Source organism: Anser anser (assembly GCF_964211835.1).
Source record: "Anser anser genome assembly, chromosome: Z".
NCBI lineage: Eukaryota > Metazoa > Chordata > Aves > Anseriformes > Anatidae > Anser > Anser anser.
In genome coordinates this window covers 11,784,937-11,807,127 of record NC_139723.1, presented here as the reverse complement: position 1 = coordinate 11,807,127, position 22,191 = coordinate 11,784,937, and the positions used below count along the sequence as shown (strand labels likewise).

General features: G+C 38.6%; 1 protein-coding gene across 2 annotated transcripts in view; it reads right to left on the bottom strand.

The window, feature by feature from the left end:
* Window positions 1-1,236: 1,236 nt before the first annotated feature.
* Window positions 1,237-22,191, bottom strand: part of SUSD1 (sushi domain containing 1) — a 47,479-nt gene continuing 26,524 nt past the window's right edge. For both annotated transcript variants that reach the window (XM_083816873.1, XM_083816874.1), the window contains exons 12-16: window positions 13,381-13,474; window positions 12,043-12,298; window positions 7,244-7,283; window positions 4,295-4,388; window positions 1,237-2,337 (exon numbers count right to left, since the gene is read on the bottom strand). In XM_083816873.1, the coding sequence (XP_083672999.1) occupies window positions 2,199-2,337; window positions 4,295-4,388; window positions 7,244-7,283; window positions 12,043-12,298; window positions 13,381-13,474 (623 nt within the window). In that variant the 3' untranslated portion in view covers window positions 1,237-2,198. The remainder of the gene's footprint in view (window positions 2,338-4,294; window positions 4,389-7,243; window positions 7,284-12,042; window positions 12,299-13,380; window positions 13,475-22,191) is intronic.

The following is a 22,191-nucleotide window of genomic DNA, read 5'->3' as shown; positions in this document are numbered from 1 at the left end:
GAGGGCAATGCTAAATTATTTTTCTCTATGCTTCCAACACTAAATTGTAACAGATGTACGTGGAAAAAAGATAAGTACACAACAGACAAAGACAGGCTCCCAGCCAGAGGTAGGTCTGCCAAGAGTGACAAAGGAAGCAGAGAGAAAGAGGAAATCTTGCAGGGCTGTAGCTGTTTTGGAGAACTTCACTGGCAGGCAGTCCTGCCTCATTGCTTCTCCCTTGTCAGTCTACTCCTGCATATTAGTATGATGCACCACTCTACTGGGCAGAGATATCCAAATGAACCATTAAATACATTATGTAATTGCTAGCAGAAGCGTGGTGGTTTAATAAGAAAGAAGACTTGCTCTGAAAAAGCTCGTATTCTGAGAAGACAAGCTAGGTAGAGAACAGTCACATGCCTATTTGCCCAAGGTTACATGAAGACCTCCAATTTTCTAGAACGAAAAGATGAACTTCATGTTCCTGGTCCAGCACAACATAAGGTAACTGCTGGTCTTAGTATATGTGCAAGAAATTTTCATTCACAGAGGATGTCATGTCACGTCTCTTTAAATTACTTCCTGCCTCTTCAGCCCTCTCGTATTTAGGAACAGCTGCTTATGAATTCTTGCTGGACAAGAGTGTCAGGAAAATGAACCATAATGAAGTGCTTCAGTTTATACAGCTACACCAAACCTTGGCAATCTGTCCCAATGAGAAATGGAATTAAGAACAGAATGTGTGAGAATGAATTCCACAGGAGAAACTGCAAACTTAAGTAACAGTAACCCAACAAGAACAGTTCTGTTATTCTTTCTTAATCGGTGGAGAAAAATGCTACCAACTCTTTATCACTAATGTAGACAAAGGCGTTTTTACTCAGCTGCCAACTACTGAAGACCTACTGACTTGATGGGCAGATGTAGTAATCAGTGGAAATGGTGCATAACAGAAGTAATACCCATGTACTGCTACTGCCCTAATCTCAGAAAAATATCCCTAGCTATTTGCAATTTTATGTTAATTCCTCTCTGCTTTACCAACTACAAAGTCTGCTGTTACACTTTAAAATATCCCTTTTGAACACCAAAAAAGGAATTATACCACCCAGAGAGACTGCATGCCCGAAATAATAATAATAAAAAAATAAAAATAAAAGCCAACAGGAATCAGAAACATTTAGAATTCCGAAAAGGGATATCATATATTCAAAGAAGTGAGATACAGAACATAACTTCAAAAAAGCAACTAAATTACTAAAGCTCAAAACTTCCTTTTATTTCACCAGTTAACAGAATGATTTTTCTAGTATTACCTCAAAGCATCTTCTGAACAGGAGTGGAAGTAAGCACAGACAATTGATTTTTTCTTATAGGAGGGAAAAATATTATTTGGGAGGATGTCATAGGAAATTGGTTAACTGTACTTTATCAACTGACTCTAACCACATGTTACATACCTGTGCAGACAATGATTTTAATGTCTTTATTCCGTTGTAATTATAAAACAGAGATTAATAAAACTGCACATAACACTGGTAGCTCTTGATTTAAAATAGTTTCACATGACACTAAAGCTACTTATTTTTTTTGCAACTGCAGTTTTATAAATTGGTGCACTATTTGCAATTATTCCTAATTGCTATGAGCAATGATTGCAATATCTATGGAATATGTGTTGGTGACACTATTTCATGTGACAACTTCACTCTGTACTTGTTACTGAAGTAGCATTATGCATGAGTGACTGATGAAATCTCCTACGTTTTCACTTGAAAAGACAGCAGGCACTTAATCTGAGGTAAAAGTTGATCTGTATTTTCTCTCATAATGGGTCAGTTTGTATGTCCTAAGGCATCTGAAGTAGCAGTTAATCCTCAGACAGCCTCAACTGGATCAGGGGATTATTCACGTAATCAGGTATGATACAGACACTTGCTATCAGGCATCCATGTGGCTGGAATAGCTGGAATAAAGCCTGTGGCCGACACATGAGATGCATGCTAACGTCTCTGACACAACATGTTTGTGATGGAAGGTTTTTCTCTCCACACCACGCTGTCAGAAAACAAGGGGACGCAATAAAAAACTCAGTAACAAACACATTTCAACTGTCAATGCTATAGCAGAGCTGTGCCTTACAGCTACATCCTGACAGGTGTTGGCTTTGGCAGGGAGACTGCATTTTCTTTATGCCGACTTTGAGGGATAACACGTTAGAGAAGAGAGACATTTTCAGTCTCTAGGGACGATGATGCAATCCCGGCTTGTGTCATACCCATGGTAGCAGATAAACGCACACCCTCGCAGGCTAAAGCAGCAGGTGGGGAGTGCACTGCACTGTGGAGATAAGATCTGAAGAAAGAGAGAAATATCCAGTTAGAAAAACAAAACAAAAAACAACCAACCAAAAAAAAACTTGAAAATAAACATTTAAAACCAAAGCACAAGTCTGACACAGACCTCGTGACACTCATACTGATGGGGTAAACCACATTTTCTGAAGTTTTGGAGGGTTTTCTTTGAAGACCCGAGCTGCTGGTATAATTCTGAACACTACAGCTAGTGTGTGGTAAGTATGAAGTGTTCCCATAGTGTCAGATGACTGCCTGACCTAGGTTAACTTTGGCGATGGTAACACTCATGCCCCGTGTAGATTTTCTCAAAACAGAAATTTTGTCACTGTCCTTATACATCTGAATGGGCATCATCTAGTGAAGGAAACAAAGGATTAGGAGGAATGAAGCAAGGTGAATGTGTGACTAGGTATCTCAGTAATAACTAAGGGCTAATACTTAAATGAAAAAAATATTAATAATATTTAAGGACATGAGCACTCAGGCCCATGTACTTTGTTTATTCAGTGCCAGGCAAACTCAATGAGGATCAGTTAAAACTTGTCAGCAACCATGATAGCAGGAATTCATGATCTGTCCCACTGCAGTAACATGATTCCTGAGAGAGCTGACATGACAAGCTGGTGAGCACCGGAATACAGAGAACCTTAGTGACAGAAACTGCAGAGAAATCAAGCTTACAGGGACCCCAAGAAATAATCCAAGACCATTCAGCTGACCCCATGGCACGACCAACTGTGGTCATGTCATTCCTGACAAATGTTTGTTTAACCTGCTCTTACGGGCCACCCAGAAGCCAGAGTTTCACAACATTCACAGCAACCTATTCCCACGCCTCCCTCTCCTACCATTCAGGAGTGCACAGGTATATCCACGGGCACCATGGACAGGAGCAGGTTGAACTTTCCATAACAGCTTTTGTGTCTTTGTAAAATATCTCATTCCCTGGCAGCCTCTTTTCTGCCAGGCTAAGCAGCCTACTAGTAGTAGGTCACCCTACTGAAGAGCCTTTCAGACCACAACAGATGAGGGATGTGCTTCACGCTGCAATAAGCCCTCTGCCAAAACCTGCAAGGTGAGACACCAGGACAATAATAACCCTTTCTGCCTCTAAGGCCAGGTTGGATGGGAGTTTGAGCAAGCTGGTCTAGTGGAAGGTGTCCCTGCCCATGGCAGCGGGGTTGGAATTAGATGATCTTTAAGGTCCCTTCCAACCCAAACCATTCTATGATTCTATGAAATCCATAAATTCCATGCATTCCCCAAACTGTAGGCTCCTGACCATGCAAGCGACATAAATTGGAAGAATGCTCTTGAACATATTAGAGCAACAACAAAGACCTGTTTTGTAGGCAAGAGATTTTACACGGACATAGACATACACAGTTGCTGAAAGGCTCCTTGTTGTTTTACCTTTGAAAGGAGAACAGTTATAAAGTCATTGCCCCTGCATGAAGGATCACAAAATATAAAGAAATCAATCATATTTCCAAAATGCTTTAATTGTGTCCTTTAGCTAAGAATCGAACACTACTGAAAAACCATCTTCATCGACATTTTGAAGGAAGTTGGGGACACTGGAAATTGGCTCTTTAAGTAAGTAACATACAGCAACATTTCTGTTGGCATGACTTCACTTTTAGAGTAGCACACCAGACAAACTTCTAATTACCATTAAATCAAAACATATCTGAACAAAATTCCTCATGCTCTTCACTTTCTGCATCCTTCCTTTACTATGAGTCCGATACTTTTCAGATGTTTCCCGAGTGATTGCAAAGACATAAAAGGCATCAATTCAAGCAAAGTCAGAGTAAGGGGACACTGAAGGAATTCTTCATAAAATTTATAACCCACCAAAGAAGCCTTAAACAAGCAGGTTGGCAAGAAAGACTATCTGAAAAGCAAAACATGTAAGCCTTCTGGAGGACAGCTTAACTGGAGTTTATACATACCGTGCTGCTGAGAATGACAGGAACAGTATAAGGCAGACAGCAGCAAGTGACCCAAATACAACAGCAGTCATGTATTGAAGAGTGGGTGATAAATCTGAAAGAAAAATATCAAACAGATCAAATGAACAAATAGCAAGTAATGAAGCTTCAGTCTGGCGATGGACCTACTGAGTCTGCTCAAAGCTAGAGTACTGTAACAAAACTACTGTGCTGGACTTGCCATGCCATCAAGCAGTAATAGAGCTGACTATTCAGCAGCTACCAGACTGCTGAGGATGTAAGATTAAATGGTGCATTTCTCAAAAGCAATTACACTTCTCCATCCACCAGTTTCCCACTTTTTTTTTTTTTTTTAGTAAGATAATTACTGTCCACATTTTCCCCTCTCACCACTGGCAATTTCAGTCTAAATCAAATGCCAAGGTAGTCTCTTGTAACAGAAAGACCTAATGCTTAATTAAATGGCTTGATGCATCTCTTTCAAAATTTTTGTAATCTGGGCATGGATTTCCCTTCCCCATTCTTTTTTCTTCCCAAGTGAAAAAAACAGAAATAAACCTGGCAATGATAGCCTTAACCAAGCCTATCTTACCAGAAACCACTGAAGGACAGAACAGAAGGCTTGTAGTGATTTACAATTGAAACCAGAATTACTAAGAACTACCTGCAAAGGTTCCCTGAGAAAAGAGAAAACAATCCTTTCCAGCTACCTCCTTCCCACTTTCAGTATTAGTCAAGGGTTACCCATTTCCTTCTCGATTTCCCACAGACATCTAGGATAATGGATTTTGTTCCCACAAGATTCCACAACCCTACTTGCTGTTAAATCTTGCAAGCACAAGTATTTAATGTCTCACCAAAAATTTAAATTCTTGCAAAAACAACACTCAGTGAAATTACAGCATATGTCTACAATGAGAACCTGACTGCCCAAACATCAGAAAAGCAATTTCTGTTACTTAAGTGGAAAACTTTCTTTAGCTCATCTGAATGCACCGGCACAAAGCTGGCCGGGCATTCACCCAAAACATCCTCAACAACTCATCTGAAGCACAAATAATCATACAAATCCATAAGGCGCACTTGATCAGTTAACCATCTTTGCTCACGTCTCCTCAATAAAACATGACTTGTGTCTAAGTAGCAACTCTCACCTGCTATCTTAGTTGACGTCTGGGAGAATAACTTCAGACAGAGACCCTACAAGGAAAATCTGTTCTCCCTACAAGCACGTTCAGTTTAGATACAAGTTATACCTGTCCTTACATCACTGTCATGCCAGTTTCCATACGTTAGTTACACAGAACAGATGCTGACCCTCCATAAAAATGAAAGAGCTGCCTTCCCAACTCATTGTAGTCTATTTTGTGAAAAAACTCAAAATCTACTTTACTCAGACAACTATTTGTAACAGAAGTAAGCACGCTTGCTATAGCTTTCTACCACTCTTTATGACAATGATTTATCCAAGAATGTATACCTTTGTCTATGTGGGAGTTGAAATCTTTCAATTTAGTTTACATGTAATTTACAGATCTGCCCTTCACACAGGTTGAGTTAAGTATAACTCCTCAAAGGTTTCAGTAAGCCAAAAATACTCTCAGCCTCTCCAACTGCAGAAGTCCAAGGACACTGCTTGGCTGGAAGTCTGTACAATATAGAGGAAAATGCATTTACAACAGAAAACCAAAGGCCTGTCCTACTCCCACATTCCATTGCCCATTCTTTTTCCCAAAATAAAATCCACCTATACCTAAGACCATCTCTGACAACGCTCCAGATGGTGATAAAAAACAAGTTCAAAGAGGACAATTCTTCGTCTTTTCAGAATTATTTTACAGCTCTTGCCTTTTTGGACCAGCAATAGAGCCATCAAGCCTATTGAATCTTTGAGCTTATCAGAGTATCTCATAACCACAACTGCCTAAGTGATATTCTACGTGTGGTGGTAAATGAACCAGTCTGCGAGTAAACCACAAAAAAAAAACAACTTAGAAATAAATAAACACTTGTCAGTGGAAGACTAGTAATAAGAGCCAGATGTGGTTTTTGATGAACAGTGGGGCAAATGCAACACAAGCGCCTCATCATTCTAAAGTACTATCTCACTCTCCAGTGCCATTGAATTTCCAAACACCAGTTCATGAATCTTTCAACTCAAAAGCAGAATTTAGAGTTTGTAGGAGTCTCTAGTGGTGTTGCCTTTTTTTTTTTTTTTCTTCTCAGGAGAGGCAAGTGCTTGCTTTCCCTGAAACATGACAAAATTAATAAAGTAAGTACTTTCTACCACGGTGGAAAGGAGAAAAACTTGATTTAGAGCTGATTCCAAACTCTCCTCTGAGGTAATCTCTTTCTCTGAAACATTTTACAGTAGAAAAGAAAAACAAGGAGAAAGCTACACTCTCCCACTGGCTTTTTAAGTTTTGCCGTTATACTTTATGAAACTGTACTTACAAGAACAAAAATTATCCATATTTTTCACTTCTGCATTGTGTCTTTTATTTTCCTAAGTTCACAAAAGGACTTAATCCTCCAAGGACTACCAAGGTGGAATTAACAATGCATTTCCTGATAGACAGAAAATATTAAAAACGAAACAAAACAAAACAAAACAAAAAACACCTCAAAGCCTATATAGAACTATCTTAAAACTAGTTTTTAAGATTTCACTTCTGTTCTTCAAGTCCTTTGTGCACAAATGTTGCTGTAAGATTTAGATGGGATGCAAAGAAAGAGTAATACTGTAAAACAAGCACAGAATCCATTTTGGAACATCATAATCTAGATACCAAAGTGCAAAATGAATTTTTTGCCTCTAACCTCTCCCATCCTCAAAGTCATTCAACTATTATTGGAGAATGAAAGAACAGCCACAGCAATTACTTGTTTATGCTGCCAAGCAAAGCCATGATACCTTCTATTTTTTCACTAAAGAAAAATGTGACTTACTTTTAATTTGTGCCCATACAGCACAGGACTGTGTTCTCACCTGAAAATGAAAGCATAAAAATTACTGTTTCTCATGAGAGAAATTTATTATCACTTACACACTCTGCAAGAGCGGTCATCCACTACGTACTAAATTTTATTACTTTTATGAACGTTTTTGTTTTTTTTTCCCCTGGTAGCAGCCCCTATCTTGACTATAAATCTTATAAGCTATAAAGATAAGATCAGAGATACAGCTTTGATGAAAGCCCGGCTCTAGTTTTTCAGATCATCATTCTTCCTCTCTTTCTACAACCTATGCAGGTAAATGTCATCAAAGGATCTTTGAAGCTGCTTAGATACGAATTCAGAATTTATGAAATGCCAAGATAAAGCTGAATGTGCTGTATTAACTCTATCCCCATGTAGCACATATACATTGAAATACTCAATGACATGGTTTTCAAATACTACATCACTCCCCCTTCCCCCACGTCCCCAGTATGACAACTTGCTTGGTAATTTTAAAATATTTTTATACAATACTTAAAGTAGCTAATGTTTACAGTAGTTGAATAAATGTTTATTAAGGATCTTCTTTTGCAATTAACAAGTTTGCTTTTTACTGTAAGTTTTGTTCCCTGTATAGCTTTCCCCCCTGCACTTCACACTCATACTTACACAAGAAGACTCCCAAGTGCCAGTTCTGTTTAACATCTACTGTTTGTTTTATCATCACTGTGAATTCTGTTTTTGTAGTGCTTCTGCACATATTTTCCAGCTAAATGATTCTCACAGACCTTCGTAAAATAAATACACACTTTTTTTGTGTGTTTTAGCAAAATACATATTATGTTGCTCTGGATAATGACATGTTTCTATGAAATCGAAGGCTACATTTTGAAGCATTTGCACAGAAGGGCAAAGGCACATTTGTATGCATAATTTTCCTTTTGTGTGTTGGCATGAAGAAGTGTGGAATTTCAGTGCTTCTTAAAATATTTTTTATACAGAATTTTCTGGTTATTTAAAATGACAAAACACTAACAAAGGGAATCCTATTAGGAGAATCAGAATAAATATTATGGGGTGGATTTAAAACCAAATGCCAGATTCTGGCAAGCATTCATATAAGTGCCATCATCTTGAGATAGCTGCCTCTGCCACATCCTCTGGTTTGCACGAAATCAGTGCTCTCCTGCCTGTAAGAGAAGTTAGAGAGCTCCCAGGAATCCCTGCAGTGAAGTTCACTGACCTACACTTCACACTAAATCAAATTACAATCCCTTTCTTTAATGAATTAGCAGCTGGTCACAACAGTAAACCTCAACACCCTTCCAGAAAATTATTAGTTAAATTACTCCTGCAAATACTCAAGCATCCATGGATCTCAAACTCCAGATTTCAACCTTGGTATTCAGCTTTCTACACTGAAACCAGTTAAACTGGGGATAGAAACTCCTTTCAGAGATGAACACTTAAAAGACTTCTGGAGAAAGGAGAAAACATCTTGTACACATACACTTTTCTTAGCTGATTTCTTATTGGACTAGTTTTAACAAACTTTTCTGCCAGCAGTGGCCATTTTTGATTAATTTTTTTAAAAAAATCCCTCAGTTTTTTATTGAAAATACTGCATGTTACAGAACAGAGTTACCTTCACCTTCCACAGTACTACTCTTACTTTTTACATGAATAAACTGTTCGCTCCAAAACAGCTGATGTTGACACTGAAGACTGAGGCTGAACAAAAGTTATACTAAAGAAATCAATCTCAAATAATTTTAACCTCGAAGCACCTTTTTTAGTTCTGGCCCTTCACTTTGAGCCTTGGCTCTTTGCACAGCATGGAATCCATAAAGTAATCACTGGAGACAAAAATAGGTACCACATGGGGCTGAGTTATTTGATTAGAAACATCCTTTACAGAGAACAACACTTAAGTGGAACAAATTGTCCACCCTTGGAAGTAGTGTTTTTCCTTGTCTGTTCCCAAACCATCCCCTTGTCTCCATCATTCCTATATTCTAATTGCCAAATTCATCAATATGAAAAATGGTAATTTCTATTATCTCTAACGTCCTGACTTCCTTTTACATTCCCAATGATCTCTTCATATAATATGATCAGCCTTTTAACACATCTGAATGTCTTGCACAACTGAAATATGCATTTCTGGTCCTCCACCTTGAAAAATAAGCAGGAAATAAAAACCACACAGCAGACAGCTTTCTCAGGGCTTCCAAATATGAGAAAATGATAAATGAAAGTGAACTCAGTATGACAGAATAGCTTATTTGTCCTTACCATGTCCACAAAATTTTATCTGAACTGATTTTCCCACCTTTGCTACAAAGAAGATATGTTGGGTATATGGAGGAATAACGGCAATAAAAAAATCACAACCTAGCCATGATTTTGTAGCATGTATGACACAAAATATACCATTCTCAGCATGAAGGGACCTTGAGCCAGAAGGCACTTTGGCTGTATTCAAGTAGAAATGTAGGCATAGAATCACAGGCTGAGGTTGGAAGGAACCTCTGAAGATCATCCAGTCCAATTCCCCTGTTGAGTAGGATCACCGAGAGCACGTTGCACAGGATGGCATCCAGGTGGGTTTTGAATATCTCCAGAGAAGGAGACTCCACAACCTCTTTGGGCAGCCTGTCCCAGTGCTCTGTCACTCTCGCAGTAAAGAAGTGCCCTGATTTCAGATGTGATAATAACTGAGGGCCAATTAAAGATCGTATTTTAGAAAGATTTTTAAATATGCAATTTTAGAGTCCAAATTCAGTCATTTTAGTGATCAGACTCTCAGAAATTCTCAGCACCCAGCAGACTTCAATTTAGAATTCTGAATTCCTGGAACTTCTCTAATACCAACAGTTGTACAAAATACGGTGGCGTGAGAACTGAAGACAAACCATACTTATGAGTTACAAGAAAATGTTCCATTTCGAAGAAGAAGGGACGGGAATGAAAGTTGTCTGGTCTTTTCAACCCCAATGATGATTTGTAACTGTTATAACTTATGTACTGTATTTATTAAGAAAAGCCATACAGGAAAGTGTATATTAGGGAGCTAATGTGTTCTGTGTAATGAAAGGAAGCCAATGTGTGTGTGTGAATGTGTAATGAAAGGAAGCCAAGAGTGACTTCTACAAATAAAAGTATTAATATTCCATTAAATCGGTGGCCTAGAAAATATGTCTGGCAATGCTGAAGATGGAAAAAAACAGGAAATATTCTATATCAAAGAGAATAAGAATGTAACTTAGAAGCAGTTCAACAAACAGCTTGCAGAGCTGCTTAAGCAATCTGCACTGTCGTGTGCAGGAAAAGCCTCAACACAAATAATAATAAGTAATGTTCCCCAGTAAAAGAAAACATCAAAGGAAAAGAGCTGGGGAAACCAATATGTAAAACCCTACGATGTATAAACTGAGCTCAGACTTATTTAGGAAAGCTTAGACAGGCTAAACCTTTATATACTTCTGTCCATAACAATCCTGCTCCACGGAGTAAATTCTTCTAAAAAATACAGTCTGACATCCAAAGTCTGGAATATTTTGGGCTTACTTCTCCTGAACCAAATGTCTTTAGATGTCATTTCTCTACTTACTGCCTCACGCAAATAGTTAAAAATTTATGACAAGTAACAGACTTGTATCAGGATCAGAAACCAAGTTGTCTGTGCTACAAAACTTCCTGGGCTATTATTAAAGTAGATTGCACAAAAAAAACCAACTACATACTTCGCACTGATTAATAAATATCAGCAACAGCTCTTACATGTACTTGCTTTATTTCACTCAGTTTGGACTGAAACAGTTACATTTCTTACCAGAAGCTGTATTCACTTATTCAGATTTGGGTGTAGGCATCCAAAATTACACAGAATTATTTACAAGTGACTCACAGATGAATTTTTGCCTGCTTCCTTGCTTCATGCTGCATACACAAGGCCCCAGAACTCTATTTTCATGTTATGGACAGCAGGCTGAGACAACTTTTAGGTGTTTTGGGTATTTTTTGTTTAGTAGGTGGTGGTTTATTTTGTTTTTATATTTGACATTCACGAACTATATGCATGTGAAAATTACAGTGCATGGGAGAAAAACTACCTACTGCTGAGGCCGTAAGACTGACAACCTCTTGACCATTGAGATGGATAATGACTGGAAAACTAGTGGCATAATGACGTTGTGGGAGGCAAAACACTGGAACACTGAACAGCTGAGAGAAACCTATAGTTAAGAAACATTTTGTTTCTAAATAAAATACATATTTACCTTAAAATGTAAAAAAATAAAATAAAAAAATGCTAGTAGCATGGTTTTTCCAACCAACCAACCAACCTTCCTCAAGGGAGATGGAGTTGACATTCTCTGTTGTTCAGAAGGTAACACACATGCCAAAATATACTTTTCCCTTATCACTTGGAGAACTGGAATATAACTTACAATTCAAAACTGAGAGAATTTTTCATTGCTAAGGAGAGATTTTCAGATTTTCACACTAATCTCTTTCACCAAGTTCTCGCCTAATAGACACCCTCAATTGTGCAGGGAAGAGATGGCCCTTCATATTTAGCTCTTTCTATTGTTTGCCTTTTGGCATCCAGAGCTGCTCCAATGTTACAATGAGATAAATATCTGTATGGAATTACAGGAGTTATTTAAAGAGGCTTCAGATTTAATCTAATTCTGTCAAACAGCATCATAAAAATTTAACACAAAGCTAACGTTTTCCTTTTTTTTTCCCCAGCAACACTTCATTCAACTGGTATAAAGAAAAGGTTTTAGAACATCCATTACCTTATTCCACTCGCTTATTATTCTCAAAAAAACACAGTACTCGTTTCCCAGCTTTAAAGGAGCATTATAAAACTTTCCGTAGTAATGTCTGTCTCCAAGAGCAACTGGCATGTTATCAGCAACATCCTTCGCCTGAAATTCAGCTGCTACATATCCCTTAGTGTCAGTGGTGTTGCTAAAGAAAGTTGCAGCAGCAAAGGAGTCACAAATAAAAGTACTTTGCAAACCCAGAGGAAGCACAATCACTTGATAAAGACTAGAGTGAAACAAAAAAAAGTAAACATTAGCCCTCAGTTCAATATAATAAACAACAGATATTCATTACATTTTCATATTATGTTTTCTACATACAGCCTTTTAACTGCTTTTAATCAATTTCCAATACAAATTCTTCTTGTACTGAAATATTTCTCTGTGAGTGTTCCCTTGCATTTTGAAATAAATGCATGCACAGTTTAAACCCGGGACTCCTTGTCACATGCAAATTAACATGTCCATTCATACTCAGAAGAGCATCAAACCAAATTATTGCAGGCTACCTTTTGCTTCTCTCACCTTACACTTAAGTTCATCTGCGAAACAGAAGACATCACTGGCCTCTAAAAACAATGCCTAATTTCTGAGAAACAAGAATTTTTCTGTTTCAAGGAGAGGACAGATACCATTTGTACAAAATTAATTACATCTGTCTCCAAACCTCTCAAAACAATGTTTTGTTTACGGTATTCAAAAGTACGAAGAGTCATTGTTACAGCTGTTACACTTAGTCATTTCCCGATATATTATCAGCTTTCAAATGTTTTCTGCTTTACCGAAAATATATATATTTTTGAGTTACAACTACCTTCTCTTTCTTTCACAAACAGCACTTAGCAAGATATAAAACCTTTTTCTCTAGAAATGTATTTTGGTAGTAATACTTTAATGTGAAAATACTACTTCAGCATACGCATAAATACAGACTGTTCTAAATTGCCTCTGTGTCCTAGAAAAAAAAAATTCTGGCTGCATGACTTCACTGGAAAACAAAAATTACAGGGGTTGTATTGCTCTTGGATGCATCGATAAAAGTCTAGTGTGACTTTACCGTGTATAAGGGGGGAAAAAAAACAACACTGAGAACTCAGAATTATCAAAAACAGACTTTCGGTCCAGAAAGTAGAGAAGTCTTTAGCCAAATATTCTGCTAAGGGAGGCAAAACTGGGAGTTACAGCTCAACTTTTCTCCCATTACTAACAACAACAAAAAAATCTAATCCAAACAAAAATCTCCAATATGCAAGTAACATAAATCTGCAGAATGTTTCTTGAAAGGTTAATGAGTGCTCGTAGACAAACCTGATCGGCCCATTTCGATCTTCTGCTTTCCGGAGTCTGAGCAAGGGTGGAGAACCTTTTGCTGCAACAAATTCTACATCTGGGAATGGGGGATCTAAAAAGTAAACAAATACCAGCACTTCAGAGAGGTTTTAGAAATATTGCAGGCATGAGGGTTCCTAGTTACTTCTTCCACCAGACTTCCTCTATCAACCAAACTTCAAACCCCAATGGCTACAGTCTGACTGGTCAAGAAAAACACTGGGCAAATATGAGCACAATGAAACAGCAACCCTAACTCAAACGCCTGCATTGAAGAACATGTGCCACTTGGGAAGAACAGAGACACAAAGAATAATGACAGACTGCAAAGAAGAGGAAAGATTTGTAGGAAGAAGCAATATTATTCAGTAGACTAACTGAAATGGTCAAGGAGAAGTAAAATGTAAATCTTTGGGCACATAGCCCACTACGAGAAATAAGTCAGTATGAATAAAGGAAAATTTATCAGAGTCAAAAGTACTTTCAAGAAGGCAAGTTCTATAGTTACTGCACACAATCAGCTAGTGATATCCAGCCCCTTAAATTGGATTTCGATATGGGTACCGTGCTCTAATTTGTTCTAGTGGGAATTTGCATCAAGGCCAAAACAGAACAAACACTTTCTGCTGCCAGTTTTGATGGCAACAATGACAGCTGCAGACTGACAGAGATCGGAGCTATGGTAATGGAAATTACCACTATCAGCCTAGAAGCACAAACGAAAAGAGCTTTGGTGTGTGCAGCTGGGTAGGGCAGAGTGTGAAGTTTAGATAGTATCACCCCAGAAAACCAAAAGAACTAGCATGGATATTTACAAGTATGGCTAGGCTGTTTGAAAACTCGTCTATCAAGCTGTTTACACGACTTTGAGTAACAAATGCAGTGCTTGTTTGCAGGGAAACCAAGGCTTCAGAGTGCCATTTGAAAGAATAATCAATGTCATGGAGACAAACAAGAAAACCAAGGCACATTTGCCAAAGTTAAGACACATCAGGCAAATCCTTGCTGAGATATGTGGACTTTTCAAACAGCTGCAATAGAAGCAGGTGTACATACATTTTGACCTACAGAAAACCATCAGTACAGCCGGAAAAAATGAGGGTTGGCAGAAAAACTGTAAAGTTTTTACAGACGAACTGGTAAATGGGGAGCTAGAAAAAGATAAAATGTTAAAAGCAGAAGTCCTGGTGTGCAGAAAGGTCATGACAGTTCCTCCAAGGCTGAACGCAGTAAGTACCAAGACTATCATTTTGTTAACAATCGTGGTGCAAAATCTGGGTGCGTAGAGATGAGCATGCTGCTCAAACAATGCAAGGCAGTGTAAAACCAAAGCAGTATGGGGATGTTACACAAGAGGAACTGATTGAACTTGAGAGCTGTTGTTCTGAAGAAAAGGGATGCAATTCAACAGCATAATGTGAAAGGCGGATATACATGGGGCTACTAACATGATTTTTTTTTGCTGTATTTCCGAGGTTTGCTTGAGTAGTAGGAAAACCACCTTAGAATGATTGTTAGTCACCAGATCACCAGAATGGTAACAGAAAAAAAAAAAAAGAAAAAAGAAAAAAGAAAAAAGAAGAAAAAAAGAAATTGCAGCTTGAAAAAGCCTAAGAAATAGATTTCTGCAACACTAGAATAATACCAGCACAGGTACAGAGGATTCAAGTGTGGTAATTTCACAACAGTCTGAAGTTCCAATCAGTCCAACAGAGCTAAATCAAACCAGTGCAGAGGATGACTACAAAAAAGTACTATACAAATAACAAAGAAACTATCTTACAAGACAAACCAGAAACTTGTCTCATACCTTTGAAAATGAAATTTGAGAGCCTACATGATCGCTGCTTTAAATAGATAGCACCAAGATGGGAAAGGAACAACTTAAGTATAACATACCCAAAATAAACACAGCACGCCAGATACATATCCCTATGAAGGAAAACCCTACCTTGCCCTTGGTAAAAATCATCCTCAGGAGATCCTCCTGGCAAAGCTACCCTTTGGCTAGCTTACCTAGCCAAACTAATTGCCCTGGCAGTTCTCTTTATCAGGTCCTCTTCAAAACCAGGCTATTGGTAAACCACTCACAAAGAAGCCAGTTATGAATGATTAGGATTGAAATGAGAATAAGATCTGCATCCAGCAAAGCCTGAATGTTTTACAGAAGCTTTTCTCTAGCAGTAGACAAGGCAGAAAATCCTTTCAGATAGTTTCCTGAGTTAAAGAAGTTTATTACATGGCTGCCTGCAAGAACAGGTGTTGGTCTTTACTTTAGAGTGTCATCTCAATACTTTTGTGACTACAGATACTAGCTGAACAAAATAAATGAACAAGTAATATTTGACAGTCAAGCTCTATGCCCTTTACACCTTGCAAAGATAAGTAAACAGAACTTAAGACCTGCAAACCCTCCCTTAACTTCAATGGTTCCTCAGAAGAGACACTGGCAGTGGACCCGGAGATAGGAATATACATTCTGTCAGGGCAGATTTATCTAGTACATTTCTCATACCTACCTTTCTCTTCATATCCAGTACGACCAAGAGACACTATTGTTAATTTCTCTTGTGAATTTTCCAATATCCAAGAAAAAACCTGGGAATTTCTTCTTTAATGCCAGGTAGAATATGCAATGCATGCAATGGTTTTGCATTCTTTTTCAAACAAGCGTTGATTGCAAAGGGGAACAGGCAGCAAAACCACTGCTGGCTCAGTTCATGACAATTACATGTTCCAAAATGACGGGAAAAATGCAGTATATGAAAACAAACTGAAGTCTACCACTGACAGCCCTAGAAGAGGGGCAAAAGAGAACAAAATCTGCAAATTACTGTGGTTTTAGCACTCAGTGTCTTCCGCTATTTTTAGTTGCTGTTAAGAAATACAAATTACTACAAACATCAAGCACAATTAAGACAACTGTCTGCTTTAGCAAGAAGAGCAAACAGCTTGCAACAATGCAAACTAATGATAATAATGATATATGGAATGGAACGGCTTTCATTTTTGCTTCAGTAAACAGTAAGGAAACTCTGAAGGAGTTACTCTGTACACAATATTTGGTCACTAGGAACTTTTAAAAAGGAGCGCCCTTCCAGAAATTTAGTGTTTGCCAAAAATATCTGCTCTAAAGACATCATACTGTCCAGAGTTAAAAATCCACATGGAAGAACTACTGACTTAACACCATATAGAAATGGTGGAGGGAAAAGGGGAACACCATCAACAGATAAATACTTGTACCAGGTGGATTGTGAGAAGAAAGCAAGATTCTCCAGCATGTTCAGGTGCTGTTGACACAGCTTTTTTGTTGCTTTTTGATAGTGGTGGTTGGTTGGTTGTGTTTTTGTTTTGTTTGTTTACTTTTTACTTTTCACCAAAAAAACAGACTAATACCTGTAGCAGCACCAGGAAAATGCAGTAAAACCTAGCAAGAAACACATCCAGAGGCAGTCCTGCTCTTAGCACTTGTCACAGCAATGTTGGGTTTCTAGTGCTTAGACATTTCATCATCACGCTGATTTTCTACATTAAGAATCGATGTGCTGAGTGTCCCTTTGAACATGAAGCCAGGCTGCAGGAAATAAGTGCACTTGCTTTCTCAAGTACCATTGCAAAAGCACAGGAAAACAACATAGGCCTCAATGCTGGAGAAAAAAACTGTTACACTGTAATCATACTCTTCAGAAAAAGCTAGCTGTGTGCACTTCACTATCAGTCATCATTAAAGTGTTTCACAATGGAACATGTACATTTAGGTGTAAAAGTGTTCTCGAGAACAAGTCTTAGGAGGAGCAGCTGAGGGAGCTGGGGTTGTTTGGCCTGGAGAAAAGGAGGCTCAGGGAAGACCTCATTGTACTTTACTACTGCCTTAAAGGAGGTTGTAGTGAGGTGGGGGATTGGGCTCTTCTCCCAAGCACCAAGTGATAAGACGAGGGGAAATGGCCTCAAGTTGCACCAGGGGAAGTTCAGGTTGGATATGAGGAGAAATTTCTTCACTGAAAGGGTCGTGCGGCATTGGAACAGGCTGCCCAGGGAAGTGGTTGAGTCACGACCCCTGGAGGACTTCAAGAAACAGGGAGATGTGGAACTTAGCAGCAGGGTTTAATGGTGGACTTCAGTGCTACATTAAAGGTTGGGCTAGATGATCTTAGAAGTCTTTTCCAACCTGAATGAGTCCATGTTTCTACGGTTTATTTTTTCTTTAGTCTTGGAAATTGCAAACTGCTGCAAAATGAAGAACGTGGGCAATTTTATGGCATTCTCCAGTAGTGGTAACAGGAATATTTAATGTTTTTCCTGCCATCTGACCTTTGCACTGTTGGAAATACAATGCCAGCAAAAAAAACTGTAGCACAGATCTGTCCTGTACAGACATGTCAATAATCAATGCAAAAATCCATTCCTACACCATGCTAAATAGGTCTACATATAAAAACCTTTGAAGCTGGATAATTCGTTTCTTATTAAAAAACCTTTGTTTGGGGTCAGCATAGTCCTGTTTACTGCTTCCCTTCATTATTTTGTGCTAGTGATACAGCTTTAAAAATAATAACGGAACTAAATCACAAAGTCCAAAAACAGATGGTAACTCTTCTGAAGTTCAGGGAAGTCAAATCAAAGATTTCTCTTAATGCCAAGTTATAATTGAAAACAACCATTGCTGAAATAATGCCATTTGTGTGATCTTATTTATTGCAAAAGAAGGGTTGTGTGGTTTTATTTTTTTTTAACGGTTATTCCAAGGCTGTATGTCCAAAAAACATTTTTACTGGATTTTAAAACAAGGAAGTCAAAAACACTGCTGTAAAATGTACACAATAATAAGACAGATACTGATTCAATAGAAAAGGAACGGGATTTATTTATTTTTTTTTTTTTTTTACTATTTATACTGCTGTCTGAAGAGTAACTAAGTTTATAGTATATATTCCAGTATAATTGCTTTAAGAGATTTCTAGTTTGGAGAAAAACATTATTAACAGATGGAAGGGAAGAAGGGAGGGGAATGAATCAAGACCATATCCACAGAAAATGATGACTTAAATAATCTTCTTTCAATACTGTATCTTAGAAAAAGAAATACTAGCAGGTTGTGTGGGGAGCAACTTTTCTTGTATGAGTTCATGGTTGGATAGTCCTTAAATCTACCTTCCTCCTCAATGTAGCTTATTCTTTAATTTTTCCCTTTTTGAATTTCAATCATTTTAGAAAATATGAGTTAAAATAACTAGCTAAGGAAAACAAAGATCAGTGCAGGTATATGGCTATAAATTTGTGAAGAACCACTTGAAGTAATACTAAAGAACTCCCAGCTGACACAGATAGAAGATACTACAAAAGTAAAGAATTCTGGTCAGCGTATAAAGCACAGACTGTAAAGCATAGACTCCATCATCTCTATCAACTGTTCTGTTGAACAGAATAACAGAGTTGATGAGAATGATCATGATTTCACAGGTATTTATGAAAAAAATCTTGTTATGAATGAGGTCAGAAAAATAACTGAGAAGTAGAAGTCTGTCTTGGGACAGGTACTGTTTAGTATCTTTATCAATCACATAGTGGGATCGAGTGCACCCTCAGCAAGTTAGCAGATGACACCAAGCTGAGTGGTGCAGTCACACAACAGAAGGAAGGGATGCCATCCAGAGGGACCTGGACAGGCTGGAGAAGCCGGCCCATGTGAACCTAATGAGGTTCAACGAGTCCAAGTGCAAGGTGCTGCACCTGGGCCAGGGCAATCCCAGAGAGGAGCACAGACTGGGAGAAGAACTCCTTGAGAGCAGCCCTGCGGAGAAGGACTTGGCGGTTCTGGTGGACGAAAAGCTCGACGTGAGCCAGCAGTGGGTGCCTGCAGCCCAGAAGGCCAACTGCGTCCTGGGCTGCATCCCCAGAGGGGTGGCCAGCAGGTGGAGGGAGGTGATTGTGCCCCTCTGCTCTGCCCTTGTGAGGCTCCACCTGGAGTGCTGCGTCCAGGGCTGGGACCCCCAGCACAAGAGGGATGTGGGGCTGTTAGAGCGGGTCCAGAGAAGGGATACAAAGATGATCAGAGGGCTGGAGCACCTCCTCTGTGAAGAAAGGCTGAGAGAGCTGGGAATGTTCAGCCTACAGAAAAAAAGTCTCTGGGGTGACCTCACTGCAGCCTTTCAATACCTAAAGGGAGCTTATCAAAAGAGATGGAGACCAACTTCTTGCTCGGGCAGATAATGAATGGAAAACGGGGTTTAAACTAAAAGAGAGGAGATTTGGATTAGATGTTAGGAGGAAATTCTTCTCACCACTCAGAGGGTGGTGAGGCCCTGGAAGAGGTTGCCCAGAGAAGCTGTGTATGCCCCGTCCCTGGAGGTGTTCAAGGCCAGGGTTAGATGAGGCTCTTTGCAGCCTGATCTAGTGGGTGGCATCCCTGCCTATGGCAGAGGGTTGGAAGTGGGTGATCTTTAATGTCCCTTCCAGCACGAGCCATTCTGTGATATAAGTAGGTTTCATATGACCTTACGCATTTGAATAGTCTTTGCATAAATACAAAGCACACACCATGGAATTTGTATAGAAATGTTTACAGAACCAGTAGCTAATTTCCTCCTTACAAAAGAACGATTTTCATGCTCAAGCTTTATTCACTCCCTTTTCTCTGTTACAAAAGCCAGAAGCTCCTTTGCAATACTAGTGCTCTGAAGGAGCTCACTGTAATGGACTCTCTGGAGGCATATAATTTGCTGTCAGAGTAAGAGCTGTCAAAGCACTACTTCTCCAACAGTCTTTTACTTCCTTACTGGAAAGCAGATTTGATTTTCCCTCTCCATTTCCAGACCTTAAAGAACTCCCTCTGTGAAAGAAAGCATAAATCTTTTCCCATAATACAACAGAGCAGAACAATATATCCTTTATGTATGGCCCTGTATACCCACGGGCACACACACAAATCAGACTTCACCACCTCATCTCTAATAGAATCATTTAAGCTGGAAAAGACTTGTCAAGATCGTCAAGTCCAATGTAGTACCTTTTCCACATACGAAGGCCACAGTGCAGAATTCTAGAAGACTATACTCAGTACGTGATGAACTTCACTCTTCTGATTCAAATCACTTTTTGGACTCCCCGCTTGTGAATTCCAACTTACACGCTCATAGGAAGAGAGAGAGGATACACATACAAGAGTATGTGGCCAGCACATATACCCTGGACTAAAACAAAAGGATTAGTATTTGAGAGACAAAGGAACTACTTCTGCTGTCTGAGATACACACACAGGCTATATGGCAAACCTACCCAAAATCAACAGAAAGTGCATGTACTAATAAGTAAGAAATGGCAGCAAGTGTGAACATTAAGCGTACTACAAACTCAAAATATACTTTTGATTTTGAGGAAAAAATTGAGAGTAGGAAGGGTAAGGAGAAATTGTCATCAAATCTATTACGAATAATTTTACTAGAACGAAATGCAAGACTTCCCTATTTAGCAATTCAGACACAGAACAGTTACTTCTAGTGTCGAGAAAATTCTATCTTACAAATACAACGCCTTAGGTCACAGTGACCATGTCTAAATCAAAGAATATTAGCCAGACACCATAAATAAGCAGGCATTAACAAACATCCCAAAGACCAAAATTTCGTCACATGTCCATTATGAGACTACCCCAAAGCAAATGTCAGTATTATTACAACGTATCTCAACTGAAGTTACTCTTATTTAGAATATTAGAAATGAAAGCCCTTGCATTAACTCTTTGTCTATTATCCTGTTTTTCAAACACTTGAAAGCTGTTATAAAACTCAGTTTTCTTAAATTCCTATGTGAAAACAGATAATGAAATTAAGAAGAATGACTTGTTTCAGCATGCCTATAAATAATCTACCAAAAAGAAGAGCAACATAACTGCCTGTAATTATAGTAATCCTGACAGAAATTATGAAAGACAAAAGTACACCCGGAAGAAACAATCCTTTTCCTTGGAAATAGAAAAAAACCAACTCCCTTCTGGTTTAAAAGACGATCTTGTTACAATCTTTTCACATCTACAATGTAATTGCTGCCTAACTACTTTTTATAATTGACTTAATTTCCTATCTTGAGTAGACAGGTGCTGAGAGCTTGTCTAAAATAAGCTAAGAAGACATAAAAGACTGTGTGAGATGTCTGTCACTGGAAGTATGAAAGGAGCAGAATTTCAATGATCCACGAAGCATTTGGTAGACTATATTTACCATCCACAAGATGATCGGCAAAAACAACTATGTGCTCAGCACAGAACTATTTTTAAAGGATGCTACTTGCCAGGATGAGAAGCAGGCTTCTGAATCCCAAATTTTGGGGGTTTTTCTTCCTCTTTAGAAATACTATGGATATAATATATCCTGGTTTCAGATATATGAAGTAGAAGTAGGTTTCTCATGCATTTACAAGTCCTCCTTTTTGGAAAAAAAAAACACTTGCTAGCATTTACATACTTACTGTATTTTGCAACACTCTCAAGAGTTTATACACATTGTCAGAAAACTAAATCTTCATCCAGCTGTGACATTTTTTTTCCACAGTATTTGAAACTCTGCAGGTATGACTCCCCAAACTCTCAAAATATGAGAGATGTGTGGAAGTCTAGAAGATGCAACACCTAACAGACTGTGGATTTGCCCCCAGCTGGGGAAACAAACCAACTGAATGTGCATTTGTTAGCAGATGCTACATGAAACTTTAGACAATAAACCAGGCCACTTCCAATGTATTAACAGTAAAACATCTGTGCAAGTCTCAGCTTCTTTAGTGCTTCTGTGCTTA